The following is a 20441-nucleotide window of genomic DNA, read 5'->3' as shown; positions in this document are numbered from 1 at the left end:
GGGGAGCAGAGCTGTTCTGTTCACAGTTGGAAATACCTGATTTCCAACATTTTGTTCTATTTTCTCAAAAGCCACTTAAAAAGTTCCCCGAAAAACCAATGCTTTTTCCACCTGACCCTCTTCCTTTTGCATTTGAAATCAGATCCTACATCCTGTTTAAACCACATGGGACTTGGGGTTCAGGGAGGAAAGCCATAATACAGAAAGCCCTGGAGAATACTACTCATGTAGCAGAAGCACAGCAAATGTCCCTAAATTACTGTGTGACATCGTGACAAGTTATCCTACCTCTCTGAACCTTAGTTTCCTCAACTGGTAAACGAAGGAATTAGATCTCACTGACATCTTCCTGCAGACACAGAGGAAATGGACCAGATTCCCTTTCATGAGTCTGGCAGGCACATGAAATGGATCCTCTTCATGGACATGGACTCCCAGGGTAATTAATTATTTACCCTGAGACAAATCCTTTTCCCTCTGGGGCTCTTCATTTGTAAAATCAGAGGGTAGAATTCTCTGTCCTCTCAACCCCTTAGATAGAGACAGTTACCAGGGGTATAGTGCAGTGGTAGAGTGCTTGCCTAGTATGCACAAGGCCCTGTGTTCAATCTGAGAGAGAGAGAGAGAGCGAGAGAGAGAGAGAGAGAGAGAGAGAGAGAGAGAGAACCCTTCCTGAGCCCATTTCCCTAATCCTCGTCAGCTCAGCTGGGTGGCTGTTGAGGGCTGGGAATGTTCAGGACACGTAGGGCCTCCTCCTTCATCCCTAAGCATCAGGTGGTGGCCTGTGCCCCAACATTGATGAAGCAACAGTTCTATCAGCCAGAATATATCCCAAGGGTTACCAAATGAGGGTGAGGGGAGGAATCACCTAGGCAGGGGATTTACTAACAATAAGCAAAGTCCACCCCTGATCCAAACTCACAAAAACCCAGATGAAAGTAAACCAAAGAACAACTGAGATTTGCAGCTTGGATGACCCATTGCATGGTGTCCCGTGTGTAGCTGGTGCTGAATACCTCTGAACATTCTTTCTCTTTTTGGACACATGACCATGACAGCTCAGGTCCCCCATGGCCGCCATTCTCAGTCTACTCATTCCGCTGAGGGTCCTCAAGAGCAGAGGTCTGTTCCCATCATCCCTGAACCTAACGGGTACCTAGCACAAGGCCAAGTACGAAGTACAGAAGGGAGGCAGGAAGGAAAGAGAAGATGGAGGGAAGCATACCATGATAGCATACCCCAGCGGCGACTGGTGCAAAGGACAGGACCCAAAGAAGTGAGTTCAAACTCTGGCTTGGCCATCCACCAACCTCGTGAGCTTCAAAACAAATCTCTTTACCTCTTTGAACTTTGATGTTCTTGTTGCTGAAAGCTCGGTCCTTGTCCCCTATGCCAATCCAGGAACGAGGACACAGTTTTGAGAAAATGGAAAAAGAAGGTTTATTGCTTTGTTAGCAAAGGAGAAACACAGGAGACTCCTGTCCCAGCGGCTGTGGTTCTGCCCATCAGCCAGAACAGGGGGCTTTTAAAGAGGTGATTCAAAGGCTAGTTCTGTTCCGTGTGTTCTCTGTTGGAATTGTATTCACTTGTTAATTTGGGAGATAGTCACTTCTGAGATCTTCTGGTGCCATCCCCAAAGTCTGAATTACTTCGTTCCTATGGTGGATGTGTACACAGGGACAGATAACTCTGCCTAGGATGGGGAAGAAAGGTAATCCTGTTTCCGCTGAGATCAGGGAGGGGGAGACATTAGGGAGGAGCCAGAAGAGAAGAAGAGAAAGAGCCATGTCCACTTTAAAAATAAGTCACAGTGGCACAGCAGCAAGGGCCATATTCAGAGCATAAAGTGGACACTGTGACACTCTGATTTGTAAAATGAGGGTAATATTTCATGCCCACAAGGTGGTTGTGGGAATTAAATCAAATAATTTACCTGAAGCACCTAGTATAGGGGCCTGGCCATGATGAGCACTCAATTAACTGTGGGAGTAATTTGTGTCCTTATTTGCATTAGTTAAAATAATCATAATCACACACATTGCAGGGCCCTTCTATCACCATCTGCCCTGCCAACTCTGCAGTATCTCAGAGGGAAGGAATTAGCATTTGCCCAACAGCACATAGGGGTGGGACCCTGGTGTCTTGGGAGCATCCTTCTTTGTGGTAGCAATCCCAGAGCGGCCTCCAAGCCCCTTGGTGGGGGAGTCCCAGGCTCCTACCTTTGACCTGGTTACCTTTGCAAGTGGCGCCACCTGCTGGCTGCTCCTGGATTGGTCTTGCACACCTAGGTTGCCCTCCGCCCCTCCCCTGCAAAACGTTGTTAGTGTCAAGTCCTGGATTCCTATAATCATCTTCTCACTGCCAGAGCCTCCTTGATCTTGGGATGGACGCCACACAATTCTCACCACCCTGCATTTGCTCTGTCGTGTCAGAATTTCCATGACAGCTCCCAATTTCCCGAGGATTATAAATCAACCATAAAATTTCTCTCTGCCCTAAGACTTTACATAGATTAGCCCAGCATAGCTGCCCCTATTTTCTGCTGCTGCTATTAGTGACAGAAGAAATGCTCCCGAAGTCCCCTCCCTCCTTTGCTTTTTCAGTTGTATTTCCTGTTGCTTTGGGTGTTTGGAGCAGATGGAGTTTGGAGTCAGGGGTCCTGAGTTCCAGTCTTGGTTCACCCAAATACTTTGACCAGGTTCTTAATCTCTCCTCTGCAAAGGAAGGAGATAATTACATTTGCCCTCAGCTGCGGTCCTTTTGAAGCTTAAGGGGAAATCACAGGAGCGGGGAAAGGCTTTGTCAGTGTCAGAGTCCAGGCCACACGCCTCAGCCAGTGTGTGTAATTAGTGTCACATGAATTGGCCCTGCCTCCGCCAGCACCAGCAGCACCAAGTGTGACATTTGTCATTGTAGATACTACGGGGGTGACACAGAATTCGCTTTTATTCCATTCCCCTATGTGACCCTCCATGTGGCTCTTCCATGCACCAGGTCCTGTGAGATTCGAATATCAAAGTGCTAAGGTTCTCAGACTCTGGGCTGTAGGAGTCTAAAGGGGATTACGAGTTAACACAGTTAGCACGTCCACACAGTGGTCCAGCCCTGTTAAGTGCCTGTGATGTTCCAGCACAGTGCGGGCTGTGTGTGATGAATGTCAACATGCCTAGAACAGCAGGGACTCATGAAGTCGAGTTATAAAGGCAGCTTTGGTCTGAGAGTGTCCTCCCCCAGGATCTCAGCCAGACTGCTCAGGATGAGGCAGATCCTGCATCTTGGTTTCTGGATAAAAGCAGTTCCATGATTTTTCGGATCCATAGTAGGTAACTAAGAATTCTACACTCTCACTTTAAGTCACAAAACACAGTCCTAATTCAGGAAATAGAATATCTGGTCAATATCTTCTTCAACACATCAAACCTTATTTTCACCCCCTTCTGCAAAGGGTCTAATGTTTGGGAAGGGGCGAGGTCAGACCCAGTTTTCTCTTTTGCTGTTCTTCTCAACCCCATTTCTCTGTTCTTTGCTGTCTTTAACCCAACTACAGTCTAAGCAAAAAGAAGGGAGAGGACAAGAGGGCAGGAAAGTTCTTCCTTGGTAGACACGGCGTCTGGGTCTGGCTAACGTTTAGACAAGATTCTTGCTCTTGAGGACACGTTTTTGTATTCTGAGATGGCTCTGCTCCACCATCTGCAAACACAAGCCCTGCCTTCAGCTGTGTGTGCATGATCCCCCCCACTTCTGCCCCTGGCAGGATACCCCACTGACATGCCCTCACTTTGCAGGCTGCCCTTTCAAATGACCCTCCCTGTCCCAGGCTCCACATCTGCTCCCCAGGATGGGTACACCTAAGGGTCTCAAGAGGAGGTCAGTGTCTCAGTTCAGGCAATTGAGTTTCCTGTTTCATATATGTCTCTTTTAATCATCTGTAATTCAAAGGAGAAAGTTTTCTGATCCCCATTGTTATGGTTTGGATACAGGGTGTCCCCTCAGAAGCTCATGGGATAGACAATGCAGGAATGTTCAGAGGTGAAATGATTGCATTATGAGAGCTGGGACCTAACCCATGGACTAATCCATTTGATGGATTGACAATTTGAATGGATTACCCAGTGGTCACTGTAGGAGGGTGAGGTGTGGCTAGAGGAAGCAGATCACTGGGGTGTGACCTTGGGATGTGCTCTTGTCTCCCTGGCTCCTTGTGCTCTCACTCTCTCTCTTTCCTGGCTGTCATGAGTGGAGCCCCATTTTCCTCGGCCATTCATTTCCACCATGATGTTCTGCCTCACCTTGGGCCCAGAGCTACGGCATTAGCAATGAACCTCTGAAGCCGTGAACATGAAATAAATTCTTTCCTCCTCTAAGTTGCTCCGGTCAGGTATTTTGGTCACAGTGATGAGAAGCTGACTAATTCAGTAACCCACTCTATGAATAGGGAGACTTTCAGAGCATCAGGCAATCCCCGGGTGCCAAAGGTGGGATTTGAGCCCTGTCTGTCTGAATCAAAGCCCATGATTTTCCCATGAGTCCTTGCTGCTGGGCTTTAGAAGCACAGGACCCACTCTGGGACCTTGCATGAGCCATTGAACCCCTGCCTTGATCAGCTTTCGTGACCTCTAAGAGCCCTTTGCATTCTAAAATACTCTTCAGTTCCAGGGTAGAGGTCACCTAGAGGCACAGGGTGGAGAATCCTGCAGAGGTGGGAGGGTCTGCTGCTAGCTCCTCCCCTTTCTGCTCTGACACCCTCCTCCTGTGGGCTTATGGCTTCAGCGAGCCTGAGGACCACCAGCTAAGCGGGGCTGGCACTTCCATTCCCTCCAGGAGATGCCCGAGCCGAGCAGCAGCTGGAAGGCACGCATTTGCTTCCCTTCAAAGAGGCTGGGTTCTCTGTGCCTCTCAGATGGGTGGGTGTGCCACACTGGAGCATGAGGCTGGTGTCGCAAGAGGGGAACTTTCCAGATAACAGGATTCCTAGTTGAAACCAAGGGTCCCATCTATGGTTCAACCAGAGAGAGAGCAGTCTGTCCAAATGCTGGAGGAAAGCCCCGTTTGTGCTGGCCTTATTGACGGGTCTCTGAGCCCTGCCCTTCTAAAGGTCGCCGTGTTCTCCTAGGGCCCTCACTTTGCCAGTGCAGATGGGACTCCAGGGCCGAGCAGCCCGGGGAACCTGGCTCATTCTCCCTGCCGTGTCCCCTAGCTCCTCACAGCCTCCCTGTGTAATAAGCAGAGCAGGTTTAGTTACCTCCTTCTAAAAAGAGAGGGAAACTGAGGCTCAGAGATGAGAAACAGAGCCAGGATTTGCACTTTGGTTTCTCAATCCCCTCTGATACTTTGACTCCTTTACCCTCTTCATTTCTGGTACTTGCACAAAACTAAGTGACTGGAACATTCTTCTCCCCTTCCTGATCCTCCACCCACCAGAATCCCATTCCCTGACCTATGTGCCCCAAGACATCTCCCTGCTTTTCTCTCAGCTTAGATTGGGGGATGGGATAAAGTCTCAGGCAGAGTAAAGGTGAGGATTCTTCTAATCTTTCAACAGAACATCAACCACATCCACCTTGCCAACAATCTACAACATTGCCCATTCTGTTCTATCAGAATAAATTGAGGTCCTATGTCTGCACAGCAGAGCACAGTTCGTTCTCTGCATTAAATTAGGCTGGCTTTGAAGACCTAGGCTCATGGGTAAAGCATTTCTATTCCTTGATTGCTCATAAGTTTCCCTTGGTTTCAGTGAAGAATAGGAAAACTAAAATTTATTGAGCACTTACTATAGAATTTGTTCTGAGGGCTTTGCACATCCTGATTCCTTAACCTCACAACCCGATGAGGTCATGATTTTCATTACCATATGTGTGGGGGAACGGGGTAATGAATCAGGAAACCAAAGCCCAAAGCAGTTATATAATTTTTCCAAAATCCCACAGCTAGGAGGTGATAGAGATAAGACTTTGAACTTAGGTCTTGATTCCAGAACTTGTGTGCCCAGGTCCACTCCAAACTAAGACTCCAGATAGATGGTACCCCTGAGAGTTTCCAGGAAGAAGAGCACAAGGCAGAGAAAAACACAGGGCTCAGGTGCAATTCCCAAGAAGCAGAACCCCAGTCCAGGAGGCTGTGGAAGTGCTCCGGAGAGTCTTGCAGGGAGCAGGAAAGGACAGGAGAGGCTCCTGCAAGGGGCCCATCTCTGGCCAAATCCCAGCTTCAGCCTCAGTGTTGCTCTGACCCCAGGCAAAGGTGCTAGGCCTTCATGTTCCCACAGCTGTCCATCATGTGAACTTAAAGGAGGGTTCTGGAGGCCTGGAGGCCCTGCTCCAAACAAGGCCACTGTGCTGGCTCTAGGAAGTGAAAGGGCAGGAACCTGGGGACACAAAAAAATGATTTTTTTTTTTAAAGAAAAACCTAGAAGATCTGTTGGCCACACCTGAGCAGGAAAGGAGCACCTGTGATCTGGTTTAAGCCTCAACAATTTGAGGACATAAATTCCTCTGATGTTGGCTGAGCGCCCAAAGTCGGGGATAATGGTTTCTGCACGTCCCTACCTCCAGGCCCTCGGAAAGGGCCTCTGGGAGAACAGGGGCGACTGTGTTGGTGTCGACGTGACCCGCCCACTGCCCGCTGCTCCCTGTGGCCACACTCCAGGCCCCAGTGAATCCCACTCTGTTTCACTACTGCCACCTTCACAGGCTCTGGCCTGGCCACCACCTACTCACTCCCTACTGGCTCTGGCCTGCCTTCCCCATCAAACCTGTCCCAGCTGGTCTCTCTCTATCAGGGACCATCATGCGTCAGCCACAGTGCTAGTTTTTTTTCCTGGTTGATTTTGCTAATGTCACCTTATATTTTTATTCTGAATGATTCTGAATGTATAAAAAGGGTCCCCAACACTCGGCATGGTCAAGTCTCAACATCATGTGCTGCAGGCTTCACTTTAACCTGAAATGAAAGGCTTTAGATACAACAGAAACCCCTTCCTGATCTACCCTGATCCAGTTCCCCTCCACAGGGGTCACTCCTGCTCTTAATGTGGCATCTATCATTCCCATGCATATTGTTTCAGTTTTACTATGAATGTATACAAATCCTTCCTAGGATTGTTTTATGTGATTTGAAACTTTATATTGAATTGTATTATACTGTGTGTTAGAGCTCTCCAGAGAAACAGAACCAAGAGAGAGATTGATTGATTGATTGATTGATTGATTGATTTTGGTACCAAGGATGGAACCCAGGGATCTTTAACCACTGAGCTACATTCTCAGTCCATTTTATCTATTCATTTATTTTTTAAATTTTGAGACAAGGTTCTCACTAAGTTGCTTAGGGCTTCGCTAAATTGATGAGGCTGGCTTTGAACTTGCCATCCTCCTGCCTCAGCCTCCGAGTCACTGGGATTACAGGCATGAGCTACCACGCCCAGCATGTAGATTGATTTTTAGGAAATTGGTTCACATGATCCAAGATCAAGCTGTCAGTTGTTTGGTAGGCCAGGCAAGAGCTAATGTTACAGCTCAGTTCCAGTCTGAAGACCATTGACTGGTAATTTCAGTTTTCCCAGAGAACCTCAATCTCTGCTCTATTCAGTTCTGCAACTCATTGGAGGAGACCCACCCCCACTATGGAGGGCAATCTCCTTGACTCGGAGTCCACTGATGTAAATGTTGATCTCATCCCAAAACTTTCTCACAGAAACATCTAGAATAATTGGTTGACCAAATATCTGGGCTCTGTGGCCCAGAGAGAATAACACATAGAATTGACCAGTACATGCTTGATTTCCTTCTGAAAAACTTGCTGTCTTTGCTCTTTCTGTTTTTGAGATTCATCTGTGTTCATAAATGTAGCATTTCATTCTATATGTACCATGGGTTATGAATTTTTCTGCTGATGGACTTGGTTTCTTGCGGTTTTCTGTGTCACAAGTAGGCAGGGGTATAAACTGTCTTCCTCATATTGGCATAGCCTAGTTTCTCTAAGTCAGAGGTGTAAGCCTAGTTTCTCTAAGTCAGAGGTGTTCCATCTGTTTTTGTAAATAAAGTTTTATTAGAACACGGTCATGTTCTGTTTTTGTAAATAAAGTTTTACTAGAACACGGTCATGACCATTCTTGTACTGCCTACAGCTGCTTTTGCATTGCAAGAGCAGAGTTGTATAATGGCAATAAAGATGTGAACCCCACAAAACCTAAGATATTTGCCACTTGTTCCTGGAAAGAAAGGTTTCCCAACCTGCTCTAGGTTAGAAATAAAATCAACAACTTTTTTTTTTCCTTTTTTGAGGCACTAGGGATTGAACCCAGGTATACTCGACCTCTGAGCCACATTCCCAGCCATTTTAGTTTTACTTTGAGACAGAATCTCACTAAGTTGCCCAGGCTGGCCTCAAACTTGCGATCCTCTTGGCTCAGCCTCTTGAGTAGCTGGGATTACAGGACTGCTCCACCTTGTCTGGCTACAATCCACAGCTTTTATATGGCATTGCCCAATTTTTCTCCCAGGTGGCTACATAAATTTACCTCCCCCTGCCAAGAAACAATGTGTAAGAGCTCTGATTCCTTCATATTCTCATCTCCCTTGGTTTTTCAGACATGAAAAGGATTGCCAATCAGATAACTTGCAGAACTGGTTTCTCATTGTTTCCATCTTTGGATCTTTCAAAGTATATCACTTATTGAACAGACATGTATTAGGAGATTTGTATGCACCGAGGACTATTGAGATAAAACTGACCCGTTTTTTCAAGGGAAGGAGCAGAGCTCTTGAATGTTAGAATCACAGTTTCAACAGGGCATCAAGGCAAGATGGCTGAGCATGGATTCCACAGGCCTGCCCTGAGGGAGCACCAGGAAAAATAGTCAAATAGTTGGCATTATTCTGCAGGCCCAGGGATGCTCAGTTGGGAATAAAACAACAATTTGGCCATCTGCCCACAGCTCCTGACAGCCAGGGGCACCTACATCGTAATTCTTAGCAGAAAAGACCTTTATTTCACACAGAAGCACAGTAGTTTAGTAATTAAATTGGGGTGTTTTTTTGTGTTTATTTTTTGTCTTCCCTTTTGACCTTAGAAAATAAAACATCTATGATCATAAAAGAGAGGGTACAAGCAATTGCCTATAATTGATACAAGAAGAAATAGAGCTTTATTATTTAAAGTCACCAAGTTAGCCAGTAGAAAGGGAAGGATATGACATCCTCATTTGCCATCTAAGAAGTCAGTAAACAATGTCTGGCTGGTAACTCCGTGGTCCAGAAAGATGTAGAGTCATCAGGGTAAGCTCTGGACAAAAGAAAAAAATGAAATTTCTGGAAGCAGGTTGTGGGGGAAAAGAAGATGATGTGAGACAGGGAATTGTTTTTATTTATAAGATCTTCAGTACTATTGAATGTTTAAAACCAAGCATAGGTGTTGTTATAATAATTTGGGGGAAAGGGGCAGAGCTGAGGATTGAACTCAGGAGTTAACCACTGAGCTTAACCACTGAGCCATATCCTCAGCCCTTTTTATTTTGAGACAGAGTCTTGCCAAGTTGCTTAGGGCCTCGCTAAATTGTTGCGGCTGGCCTCAAACTTGCAATCCTCTTGCCTCAGCCTCCTGAATTGCTGGAATTACAGACAGGAGCCATGGTACCCAACTTTATTTTGATAATTTTTTAAAATTAAAAAAACAAAAACAAAAAAAAATAGAGCAAGGACTACTGAAATAATTATAGCTATTTCAAGTGATGGATGTAGGATAATCTCTGAGATGGAGATAGAAAATGGTATAGGAGATTTTAAAAATTAAACTTGAGATTTCAACCATTGAAGCAGGAAGATGGGAGTTAGTGTTCTAGTCTCCCTCTAACTTAACATATCATTATATATATATATTTTTTTTTAATTTTCCACAATAAGAAAAAAAAAAAGATCATGGGCTGTGAAGTCAGAGAGTTGTGGGCTAAGTTCTTCCTAGACCACTTAGTTATGTGGGCAAGTTACCTAAACTCTCTGGTCCTCAGTTTCCTCATCTGTACAATGGAAACAAGAGACGTGGGCCCATTTTGAACAACCACTTGGCATGAGGTATAGGGATTAAATGAGATCATGCATGCAACGTGTCTATTATTGCAGCACACACAGTAAGTGCTTTAAAAAGCTTGAATTTGGTGGATTCGATTTTAGACTTTATAAAGTTTGACCCTAAAATTTGAGTTCTGCTGCTCAGAAATCTATTTAGTTCTACACCTTCACTTGTGTCCTGCCTTAGGTTTACTAGAATTGTGGGTTGGTTTTCTCTCTTTAGCAAGCTGCTTCATCCATTCAGTTAACATTTATTGAGCACTGCATGCCAGGCACTGGACTGGGTGCTAAGGAGGCAGAAATGAGAGATTGTCCCTGACCCCAGGACACCAATGTTAATGGTAGAAAGAAAAAAGATTTAGAGTAAAATACAGCATGACGACTGCAGAGACTGAGGTCCACCTCAGGAGGTCTGAGTAGAGGATACCCAGCGCTGCCTGAGTCAGGTTTTAAGGGATGAATAGGAGTTCACTGGGCAAAGTAAAATACAGAAGCAGGGGCTGGGAGGTCACGATGTGTAGAAGCAGCAGCATTAGTCAAGGTCTGGAAGCTGGAATGGCCTGAGTCCATGCAGAAAATTAATTCAGTCCGTGCAAGCAAATGAGGAAAAGATCAAACTAGAGAGAAGAACAAGTAAGGGGCCTTGTACCCCAGGCTAAAGAGTTCTTGGGGCACTGGGGACCTGGGAGGGTTTGTTCAGGAGCACACTTTGAATAGCTTGTAAGGACATCTAATAGAAGAGGGGATGATGGGAGGCGGAAAGCAGAGAAGTCCTAGAGGGAGGCCAGCTGGCTGTGCAGAGGTCCCCAGGATCCCTGAATCTTGACGTGCTTGATGCTTACAACTTAAACATTGTAGGGCATCCAGAGAAAATCAAGCCTTGAGAAGCTGACTCATGACAAGTTCTGCAGACTTATGCACCCAGGAAGGTGTTATAAGTATACAGTGGTGAGACCTCTGTGGTGTCTGGCACTGGTTCCTGTAGCCCAAAGCCACCCTCTGGCTCCAAGGAGGCTCCAGGTGTGAGGCCAGGTGAGGCCCGCACTAGAACATGGAGGGGTAGAGAGGTTCCTAGGAAAGGTGGGGCCTAAGGACGGGTCCTCATCGTGGCAGAGGGCAACTCCTAGGAGCCAAAATGTTCCTGTTTGCCCAACAAGGGCAACAAATGTCCCCCACCAGTTTCAGCCCCACTGTCCCTGCTCTCCCTCTACAAGAGCCCAACCAATGCCGTCAAGGGTTACTGCAGTCCAGCCTCAGCAGTGTCCACGGCTCTGACCTTCCAAAGCATGCCCCAGCCTTGACCCTCACGTATCCCTCATGCTCCTAGGACACCCAATGGCTGCGACTGTGTTTGGGTTGAACTGTCTCCAGAGATGGCTGACCTCCTCCCTAACTGGATGACGGTTCCCTGGGTCCAGATGCCCTCTTCACCTCAGTGCTTGAATTTCTTCCCTTCATCCCCAGGTAGCAACTGCCAGGTTAAGCCAAAGAAGAGACATTAGGGCTTGAAGCAAGTTGGATAATGGAAGGGGAGTGGATTGGGAAGATAAATAGATAGATGATAGATAGATAGATAGATAGATAGATAGATAGATAGATAGATGATAGATAGATAGATAGATAGATAGATAGATGATAGATAGATGATAGATAGATATATAGATAGATAGATAGATAGATAGATAGATAGATAGATAGATGATAGATAAATAGATGATAGACAGATAGATAGATAGATAAATAGATGATAGATGATAGATAGATAGATAGATAGATGATAGATGATAGATAGATAGATAGATAGATGATAGATGATAGATAGATAGATAGATGATAGATGGAATTGGTAGTGTTTTGACTCAGAGATAAGGAATGGGAAAGTATCCGTGGTGATTCTCAGGTTGGAATCAGGTAGGAACCTGGGAGTTCTCTGAGAGCAGGAACCAGCTCGTCCCCTGCTTTGGTTCCACATAAGGAGACAGCACTCTTTGCTGGGCTCATTAACTCCACTGACCCTACTGTACCAGACGCTGTGCTAGGACAGAAAAACCAAGAGGACAGGAAAGGGAATTTCTCTAGTTAATCACCAAACGAAAACTGATCATAATTACAAGTCATAGCAAGTGTTTGAAGGAAAACTAACAAGGCAAAGGGGCATGGAGTCAATGAAGCTCTAGTTTAGGTAAAGGAGTCAGGGTGAGAGAGCTACCCAGGCAAAGGAGAGAAGATGAGGGATCCAGGCACAGGCATCAGCATTGCTAGGGATTTGAGGTAGGAGGGAGCGTGGAGTGGTATATAAAGACCAGAGACCAGCATGGTTGGAGCCTTGTGAGCACCGGGAAGATGGACAGGGTCTTAAAGGCCATTGTCATGAGTTTGGGTTTTATTCCGCCTCTAAAGAGTTGGATTTAATTAAATCAGGCTGACATGATCTGATTTGGGGAGCTTAAGACAATCCCTCTGGAAGCAAGATGTAGAATACACTGGAGGAGAGAAGAACAGAGCAGGGAGTTAGAAGACGTGGCCTTAGGAGAACGTGATGGTGACATGCATGGGTGACAACAGGAGAGATGGAGATGAGAAGATGGATCTGGCGTGCCCCATGGGGCACAGCGGATAGACCCCATGTTGGATTCAACGTGTAGATCAGAGAAAGTGAGAAGTTGAGAAGACACCCTGGTTTCTCTGGGAAATGGGGAAAGGATAGATTTGAGGGCAAAAAAATAACTAGATTTCCATCTTGGGGACATGTTCAGTTTGAAGATGTCAGGGAGAGTGGGTATGAACGTCTGGAGTCAGAAGGATAGTTTCTGATCTAGGGATGTAAAGGTGGAAGTCACTAGCATGTGCAATGGCACTTAAGTCCATGTGAACAGATCAGATCAAAGGAAGCCCTAAACCTGAGGCCAAGAAACTCTACCACTTAGGGGTCTGGTAAGGAAGAACAACCTATTAAACAAGAGAAAGGTGAGAAAAAAATAATCAATGAAGTGGGAGGGAGAGCAGGGGAGAGTGGTGTCATGGAAACCAAGAGAGAAAAGTGCATCTTCTGCAACCTGTGAAACTGGAAGGTCAAGATGAACGCAGAGAAGCACCTGCAGCTTTGGTCATAGGGCAGGCTCTGCCATCTTGGTAAGGTCAGTGTGGCTAGGTGCTGGGAAAGATGATGGCTTCTTGTTCATTTATTGTTAGAAGCAAGTCATGCTGAGCATCCCTCCTAAACTTGAAAGTCAAAGAAATGAGATAAGGATTTCCAAGGGAATCCTGCCACTCGCCTCTGTGCCAGCTGAGTTTAATTTCCCAGGAGCCCCGTCTTGCCAGCCTCCTCCCCAAGCCCGCAGCTCCAGCTGCTGGGATGCCGATATCCTTAACTCTGAGTAAAACGTTAATTGTACTCTTGGGTCCAAATGATAATCTTTTTTAAAATGCTGCTTGTCTTTGCCTTTTTTAAACACAATAATGTTCCAATCCCTCATTTGCCACTACCAGCTCCGTTCCTTTTAATAACCACATCCCTGATGCAGACAGTAATAGGAAAGGATAAAATCCTCATCCTCATAATACAAATGATCAGGGTTTTTCAAATCACTCTGGACAGGAAAAACTAAAAGAAAGAAAAAAATCATATATATATATATATATATATATATATATATATATATATATATATATAAAGCCACTAGATGGAAATCTTTTTTCAACTGCCTATGCATTCAGAAAAAGTGGAACAGGGGAATCTGGGGGTGCAGCTCAGTGGTAGAGCATGTGCCTAGCATATGCAAAGCCCTGGGTTCAATCCCCAGGACCCAACGAAAAGAAGAAGAAAGAAGAAAAAGTGGAGTGCTAACAGTGTCTGACTGTACAAACCAATCTAATTCATCCAACATTTGTTGAACAACTGCTTTGTACAAAGACAAATAACAATAATAATAATGGGCACTATTCATAGCATGCTCAGTCTGTGCCAGGCGGTCTGAGAGTGCTTCCCATACATTGGCTCATTTAATCCTCCCAACCACCCCAGGGAGGTAGGGAGTGCTGTTATCCTCCTTATATGGATGAGGAAACCAAGTCTTAGCATTACTTTCAGTTACTGGCCCAAGCTGGTGAGTGGAGGAGTTAAGTTAAAGAATAAGAACTGCTGCCATTGACTCTAAAGTACATCACACTGAATGTGGTAAAGCAGGGATAACAGGCCACAGGGGTGGGTTGCAGATACAAGGATGATCCATGGAGAAGGAAGAGCATCAACAAAGGCCACACCATGTTTTCAGTTGCTCAGGCTACACACCTAGGAGTCATCCTCCATTCTTTTCCCTAGATCTCCCATGACTACTCCAACCCCAAGAACTGCCCATTCCATCCCCCACTATGTCAAACTTATCTGCTGCTCTTCACCTTCCATAATCCACCCTCAGGGATGCCACCATCAATGAGATAGACTCCCTGGACTATGCAGGAGCCTCCTGGCTGACCCTCAGCATCCTCTCCAGCTCCCTCCATCCTCCTGTCCTTGGTAGTCAGGGGGTCTGCTTAACACAGAGGTCATGTCTCTTCCCAGCAAATCCCATCTTCTTTCCATGGTCTCTGGGGCCGTCCTTCCAAAATCAGGACTTTGCCTACTTTTTGAACCTCATCTCCTACATTGGCTGCTAATTTTCCAATAACTGGCCCAGAAACTGGCATCAAGTCACCAACAATTAAATGCAGAGGAAATGAAGGTGAGAATAAATGGTTTCTCAAGCAAGAATAGCTGGGAGTATGAGGTGGTAAAGCAAGGTGCTCCAGGTGTCACGGACAGCAGCTCCAACGAGGACCAGGGCACCAGGGCGTGCTGCTGCAGTGTGCAATGAGCAAGCCTGGGGGCGGGTCTCAGGAAAGCCTGGTTCTCAAAGTCCAGTGGGCATGGAAACCCCTGAGAGCAGGCTGCCTGGCACAGGAGAAGCATTCCATGAATGGTGGCCATTATGAGGATGGTTACTTGTCTTTGCACAAAGCAGTTGTTCAGTGACTGTTGGATGAATTGTTCAAATAAGAATCGTTGCAACCCACCCCCAGAAATCCTGATTCATACATTGGAGATAGGCTCTAAGAATTTGCATTTCTCATGAGCTTCCAAGTCATACTGATACTGTAAGCAAATTTTGAGAACCACTGACATGAAATGGGCTAAAGGAAGCCCCCTGTGGAGGAGCAGAGGAAGATGGCCCCAGTGACCTCTTCCTCCTTGACCTCACCCTCCTGGATCTTGACCTATGACCTTCTACAACCCATTCCCCTGGAACTCAGCCCTGGCCATCCCCTTCAGACAGCATATTATGCTTTGAAACACTAGTTTCTCTCCCCACTGAAACTCATCCCCAAAACCACCTAATTTCATGTGGCAATTCACACTAGGGATGCCCTGACAGGGTCTCTTTTTAACAAGAAGCCTGGTATGAAATCATGTGGCCATGTTATGGCATCTTCAGCTCTGATTAGGCAGGAAGGTCAGAGGGGGAGTGAACTTCCCCTGGTGCCCCCCCCACCCAGCACTCCTGGTAGCATGCTGCTGCTCTGCCCACCCTTCAGATTTACACACAAAGGCCACTATCACATTCATGTGCACTTTTTTCCCATTAGAGAAGAAGGTAGGGATGGTTGCAAGGTCTTGAGTAAATATTCTGTTACTCACAGCATCAGCCCAATGGCTGTACCTCATCACATTTGGTATTTTTTATTGCCTTCTGCCCTGGAAAGAAAAGTTGATCCAAGAGGCAACGTTAATTTGCATCCACTTCAACCAAAAATCAGACAGGACCAGATCATTAATGTATATCTCTTGCAGCTTAAAATTCATGTGATCTTTCTTCTCTGGGACTTAAAAGGGACGTACTTAGTAGCCCAAGTTCCTGGGTTCCTCGTTTGGACCCATAGATCTGTCTCCTGCTCTCCTCAGTTTACAGGGATCTGAGATAAAGCTGAGGGGTTTGAAGTGGGTGCTAGTTTGGTCCTGTTATAGGAACAAGGCAGAAGATAATTCTGCACAAGAATGTAATGTGCCTTTGAGTTTTCAAAGCTAATGACAAAATTCTGCACATTTTTGAGTCACATTGACAGGGGTTGGTGTTCTGGTTCTGCTAATTTCCAGCTATGTGGTTTGGGATAACTGACATAAGCTCTCTGAGCCTCAATACTCTCGTTTGTGAAATGGGGCTGTTGCTATCAGCTTTAGAGGGATGTCATGGTCATTTAATGAAGCTGTGCATGTTGAGTATCTAGTTCAGTACAGGGCACAGTCAGTGAACTGGAGCCTGCTTAAGAGTTGGCTGTCCTTTGCAGGATTGTCTATTATAGTCATGGGAGACTGAGGTAGGAGGATCCAGAGTTCAAGGCCAGCCTGGGCAACTTAGTGGGACCCTGTCTGAAAATTAAAAAAAAAAAAAAAAAAGGTCCAGGGATGTAGCTCAGTGATAATGCATCCCTGGGTTCGAATCCCAGTACAAAAAAAAAAAAAAAAAAGCTGGTATCCATGAATAAGTCTCTGGTTTATAGTGTTGGCCAATTTCCCTGGTGTAAATACTCTCACCATGGCTGATATTGAGCTAACAACATGTTGCTGAATGAGGACTTGGGAAGACATGTCACCACAGAAGGAAATAACCTCAAGAACAGAACAGACACGTAGACATAGCAAAATAATTAATAAGTGAGGAAACTTACCCTTGCCTTTTGAATACTTACTGCCTTTGTGGGTTTTTTTTTTTCCTTCCACGTTTTTATTGGTACATTATAGTGGTACATAATGGTGGGATTTGTTAAGACATTCACACATGCACACAAATGTAACAATCGAATTTGATGGCCTTTGTTTTTAAAGGGATTGATTTAATTAAATGTTTATATAATTTAATCTTTCATGCTGGCTGTATTTCACAAACAGCTCATGAAAACTCCTAAAATATTTAACAATCGACTCTCACCAGCCAGCTCCAGCATGTGGCTGAGCACACGTGTAGTGGTCAGTAAAATTTAACTGACCCTCCCTCTTCCTTTTCATGAAGGTTTTCCCAAGTGGAGACAAAGACATTCTCTGTTCCCCTGCAGGCTCCTTACCTTTGGCCTCAACCCCTCTGGACCATCATCCCAGTCCTCAATCTGAGCTAAACCTCAGGGAAGGTCCTAATCCTGCTCCTGCCCCCTGACTGGTCTTTTCTCCAGCTGAGAAGCCAAAGAACAACTAACTACAGAGAAGGGGTTGACTATGCTTAGTGGGGAGGACTCCTCTCAATGGCTAGAGAGTGGAGACTGCGGGTTTATTTTAGGATCTCTGTCTGGGAAAGAGAAGGGTAAACAAGGCCAGCAAGCTGTACTTTGGCAAGCCAGGGCCTATAATTAGGCTCTGGTTGAGGGTGAAATAAACCCCGGGTTGTTACTAAACAACAGAAAAAGCAGGAAGGCCTCCAGTTTCTCCAGCCATACAAGCCTCCAAGGACAGACATTTGGACAGAGCCGCCCTATCTACAGGAAGCATCCAAATTACCCTCAGAAGGCACTTTTGTTCCTTCCCAGACCCAGAGTGGGAACTCAGAGGTCACCCAGGAGCAAGGACACTGAGAAGCAGAGCTCGGCCTCACCTCACCTTCAAGCCCCTTCACAGGTTGACGGCCCCAGGCATCCTCTTCCTTATAAACAGTTTCCAATAAACTGGAGAAATGTCACCAGCTCACTCCGTACAGGACAAAGCAAAGCCACAGTTTTGTGGGATAAAGTCCAAAAATCCAGCGGTGTTGATTCTGCCCAGCAGGACTCTGGGGTGACTAGGTTTCTACTCATCTTTCTGCTTTTCCAGAATTTAATTCCCCACCCCCCCCACACACACACACCAAGGCTTTGTTTGGGGTTTTTTGTTTCTTTTATTTTTTGCTGTCTACAGCCTGGGTCCCAAGTTCAAAACGTCAAAATAAATACACAAATAAAATTAAGTTGTACCAAAGCGGAGAACTTAAGAGCTTTGGGTCCTTCACATGCACGCGTCCCCTCCTGGGTCCTGTAACTTATTCTAGTCCCTTACATCAATTAATTAATTAATTATTGGTATCAGAGATCGGACCCAGGGGTGCTTAACCACTGAGCCACATCCTCAGCCCTTTTTATTTTTCATTTTGAGACAGGGTCTCACTAAGTTGTTTAGGGCCTTGCTAAATTGCTGAGGCTGGCTTTTTGAAATGGCGATCCTCCTGACTCAGCCTCCGGAGCCACTAGGATTATACGCATGCGCCCCTCAGTCAGTTAAAATTCTTTTTCTTAAAGAGGTTTTCTCAAGTTTTATCAGTGAATGCCCTGCATCCCTCTGCATCAGCCCCTTTGTGGCCACTAGCCTGAATCACTTTTGAAGCAACCTTCTTTATACCCTTTATAACCTTCTGCATTGGTCGTTTTTGAGTACACAATCTGGACACCGGCCATGACCCAAGGCCCAATGCTTGAGTGGAACATTTTCCAGAGGCATCATTGTGAAAAATCAGCCTCAAATAGTCAACTGTAAAATGTTATCTTGAAAGTACAGGTTAAGAGCCGTGATGAGGGAAGGCTGAGGAGCCCAGGGGCAGAAGCAAGTCCCATCTGGGGAGGTAGCAATGATTATGCACCCCTCTTGTTCCAATATGGTCATTTTATTTTGTTTCATTTCATTGAATTTCCCACTGGCAAAACTAATCTTTTCTCTGTTCTGGCCTGGCCCTCGAGCACATTGCAGAAGGGATAAACTAGGATCCTCCCCCATTTATTTCTGATCTTATTCCTGTCTTTTGTCTTTGGTGTGTGGAGTCCTTCTTCTAGTCAGTAAAGAACTTGCAACTAAAGATAGAAACCCACAAGTAGGATTGCTGAATCATGTGGTTGTAAGTGCTTTGAGGAACCTGCAGACTGTCTTCCAAAGTGGCTGCACTCATTCACAGCCCTGCCGGCAGGAGTCTTTCCCTCCACATCCTCGCCTGCACTTGTGATCCTTCATCTTTTTGATAACAGACATCCTATCTGGTGCCATATGATATATCTTCTTGTGGTTTTCATTTGCATTTCCCTGAGGATTGTTGGTGCCGAGCATGTTAATTAGCTTGATTTAATCATTCCACAATACAAAATAAATATTTTCAAAAAGTAGATGGCACCCATAAATACATGAAATTATTATTTGTCAATTAAAAATAAAGGATTTTTTAAAAGAACTTGCTATATATATAAATAATACACATATGTATGTGTGCATATACGTATATATGTTTATGTATATGTGTAAATACATATAGGTGTTGTATATATACACACTAGTGTGTGTGTGTATATATATATAAGCATATATATATATGTGTACATATATAAGCACACATATATATTTACATACACTAGTCCCTACCTATGAGGGACCAAATTTAAAAACTACTCTTCAAGCTTCCATGAAACCCTGAGGGTGAATGAAATTCTACCGTCACACTACATGGTGGCCACCTGCCACGTGTGATTATTTAAATTTAAATTAAATACAGTTAAATTCAATTGAATTTTCAGCCCCTCAGCCCCTGCTTGCTCCATCTTGAGTGTCAGTAGCCACATGTGGCCGCCGTGTTGTACGTGCTGATCTAGAACTTGCCCGGCACCACAGGAAGTCCTGCTGGGCTGCATTGGTCTAGAGATTTCATCTCGACGGGCTTCAGAGGCATCTGTGATCCGATAGTGTTAAGAGCTGCTAAGCAAAGCCAGTGACACTTTGTTTTAAGGAGTCAGAACTCTTTCCCACGGAGTCAGAGCTCCTCACTGTGAGAGGGGCTGTGGGCAAGTCTGCCTTTGGATGATCCTTTTGTTCCAAAAAATCAAATTCTAAAAAACTCCTAAGAGACATCCAGAAGTTGGGCCTTCTCATCTCTTCCTCCTCCCCCTTTTCAATTAATTCTAAACATATGTAGGGAAATTAATTCTAAAAACATCAGCCTGGTGAAAGTTGCTTCCAGTTCCCCAGAGCCTCTGTGTCCCACGCGTGTCACAGTGGTCAGCAACCTCACCTCCCTTGATGTGTGTCGTTGCAGGTGGGCGAGGCCGTTCTGGAAAATGCCAGGCTCATGCTGCAGAATGAGACTCTCCAGGCGGGTGCTGATGACTTTAAAGAGAGGTAAGGCTCTGCAGCAGAGGGGACGTCCCCTCCACGCCCCCAGAGTCCCGGGCAACACAGACCACACTATCCTGGGTTCTGCATCTCTGGCGTCCATCCTCATGGGAGGCTGGGGTAAGATAACAGAGGCCCAGGAGGCTCCAGATCCATAAATGTTAGGTCCCAAGGGCACTTGGTTTAGAGCAGGGTTCTCAAGCTCTTGGGTGCATCCTGATCACTCTGGGACCTTA

At 45.5% G+C, this 20441-nt stretch overlaps 1 protein-coding gene across 1 annotated transcript in view; it reads left to right on the top strand.

The window, feature by feature from the left end:
- The window catches only part of Bfsp2 (beaded filament structural protein 2), a 66635-nt gene that overhangs the window by 15471 nt on the left and 30723 nt on the right, over positions 1-20441 (top strand). Inside the window, exon 2 of the mRNA XM_076868748.2 lies at positions 20129-20211. Within this exon, the coding sequence (XP_076724863.1) occupies positions 20129-20211 (83 nt within the window). The remainder of the gene's footprint in view (positions 1-20128; positions 20212-20441) is intronic.

The sequence above is a fragment of the Callospermophilus lateralis genome, chromosome 10, assembly GCF_048772815.1.
Source record: "Callospermophilus lateralis isolate mCalLat2 chromosome 10, mCalLat2.hap1, whole genome shotgun sequence".
NCBI lineage: Eukaryota > Metazoa > Chordata > Mammalia > Rodentia > Sciuridae > Callospermophilus > Callospermophilus lateralis.
Note: the sequence above shows the minus strand (reverse complement) of the source record. Positions and strands in the feature narration are given on the sequence as shown.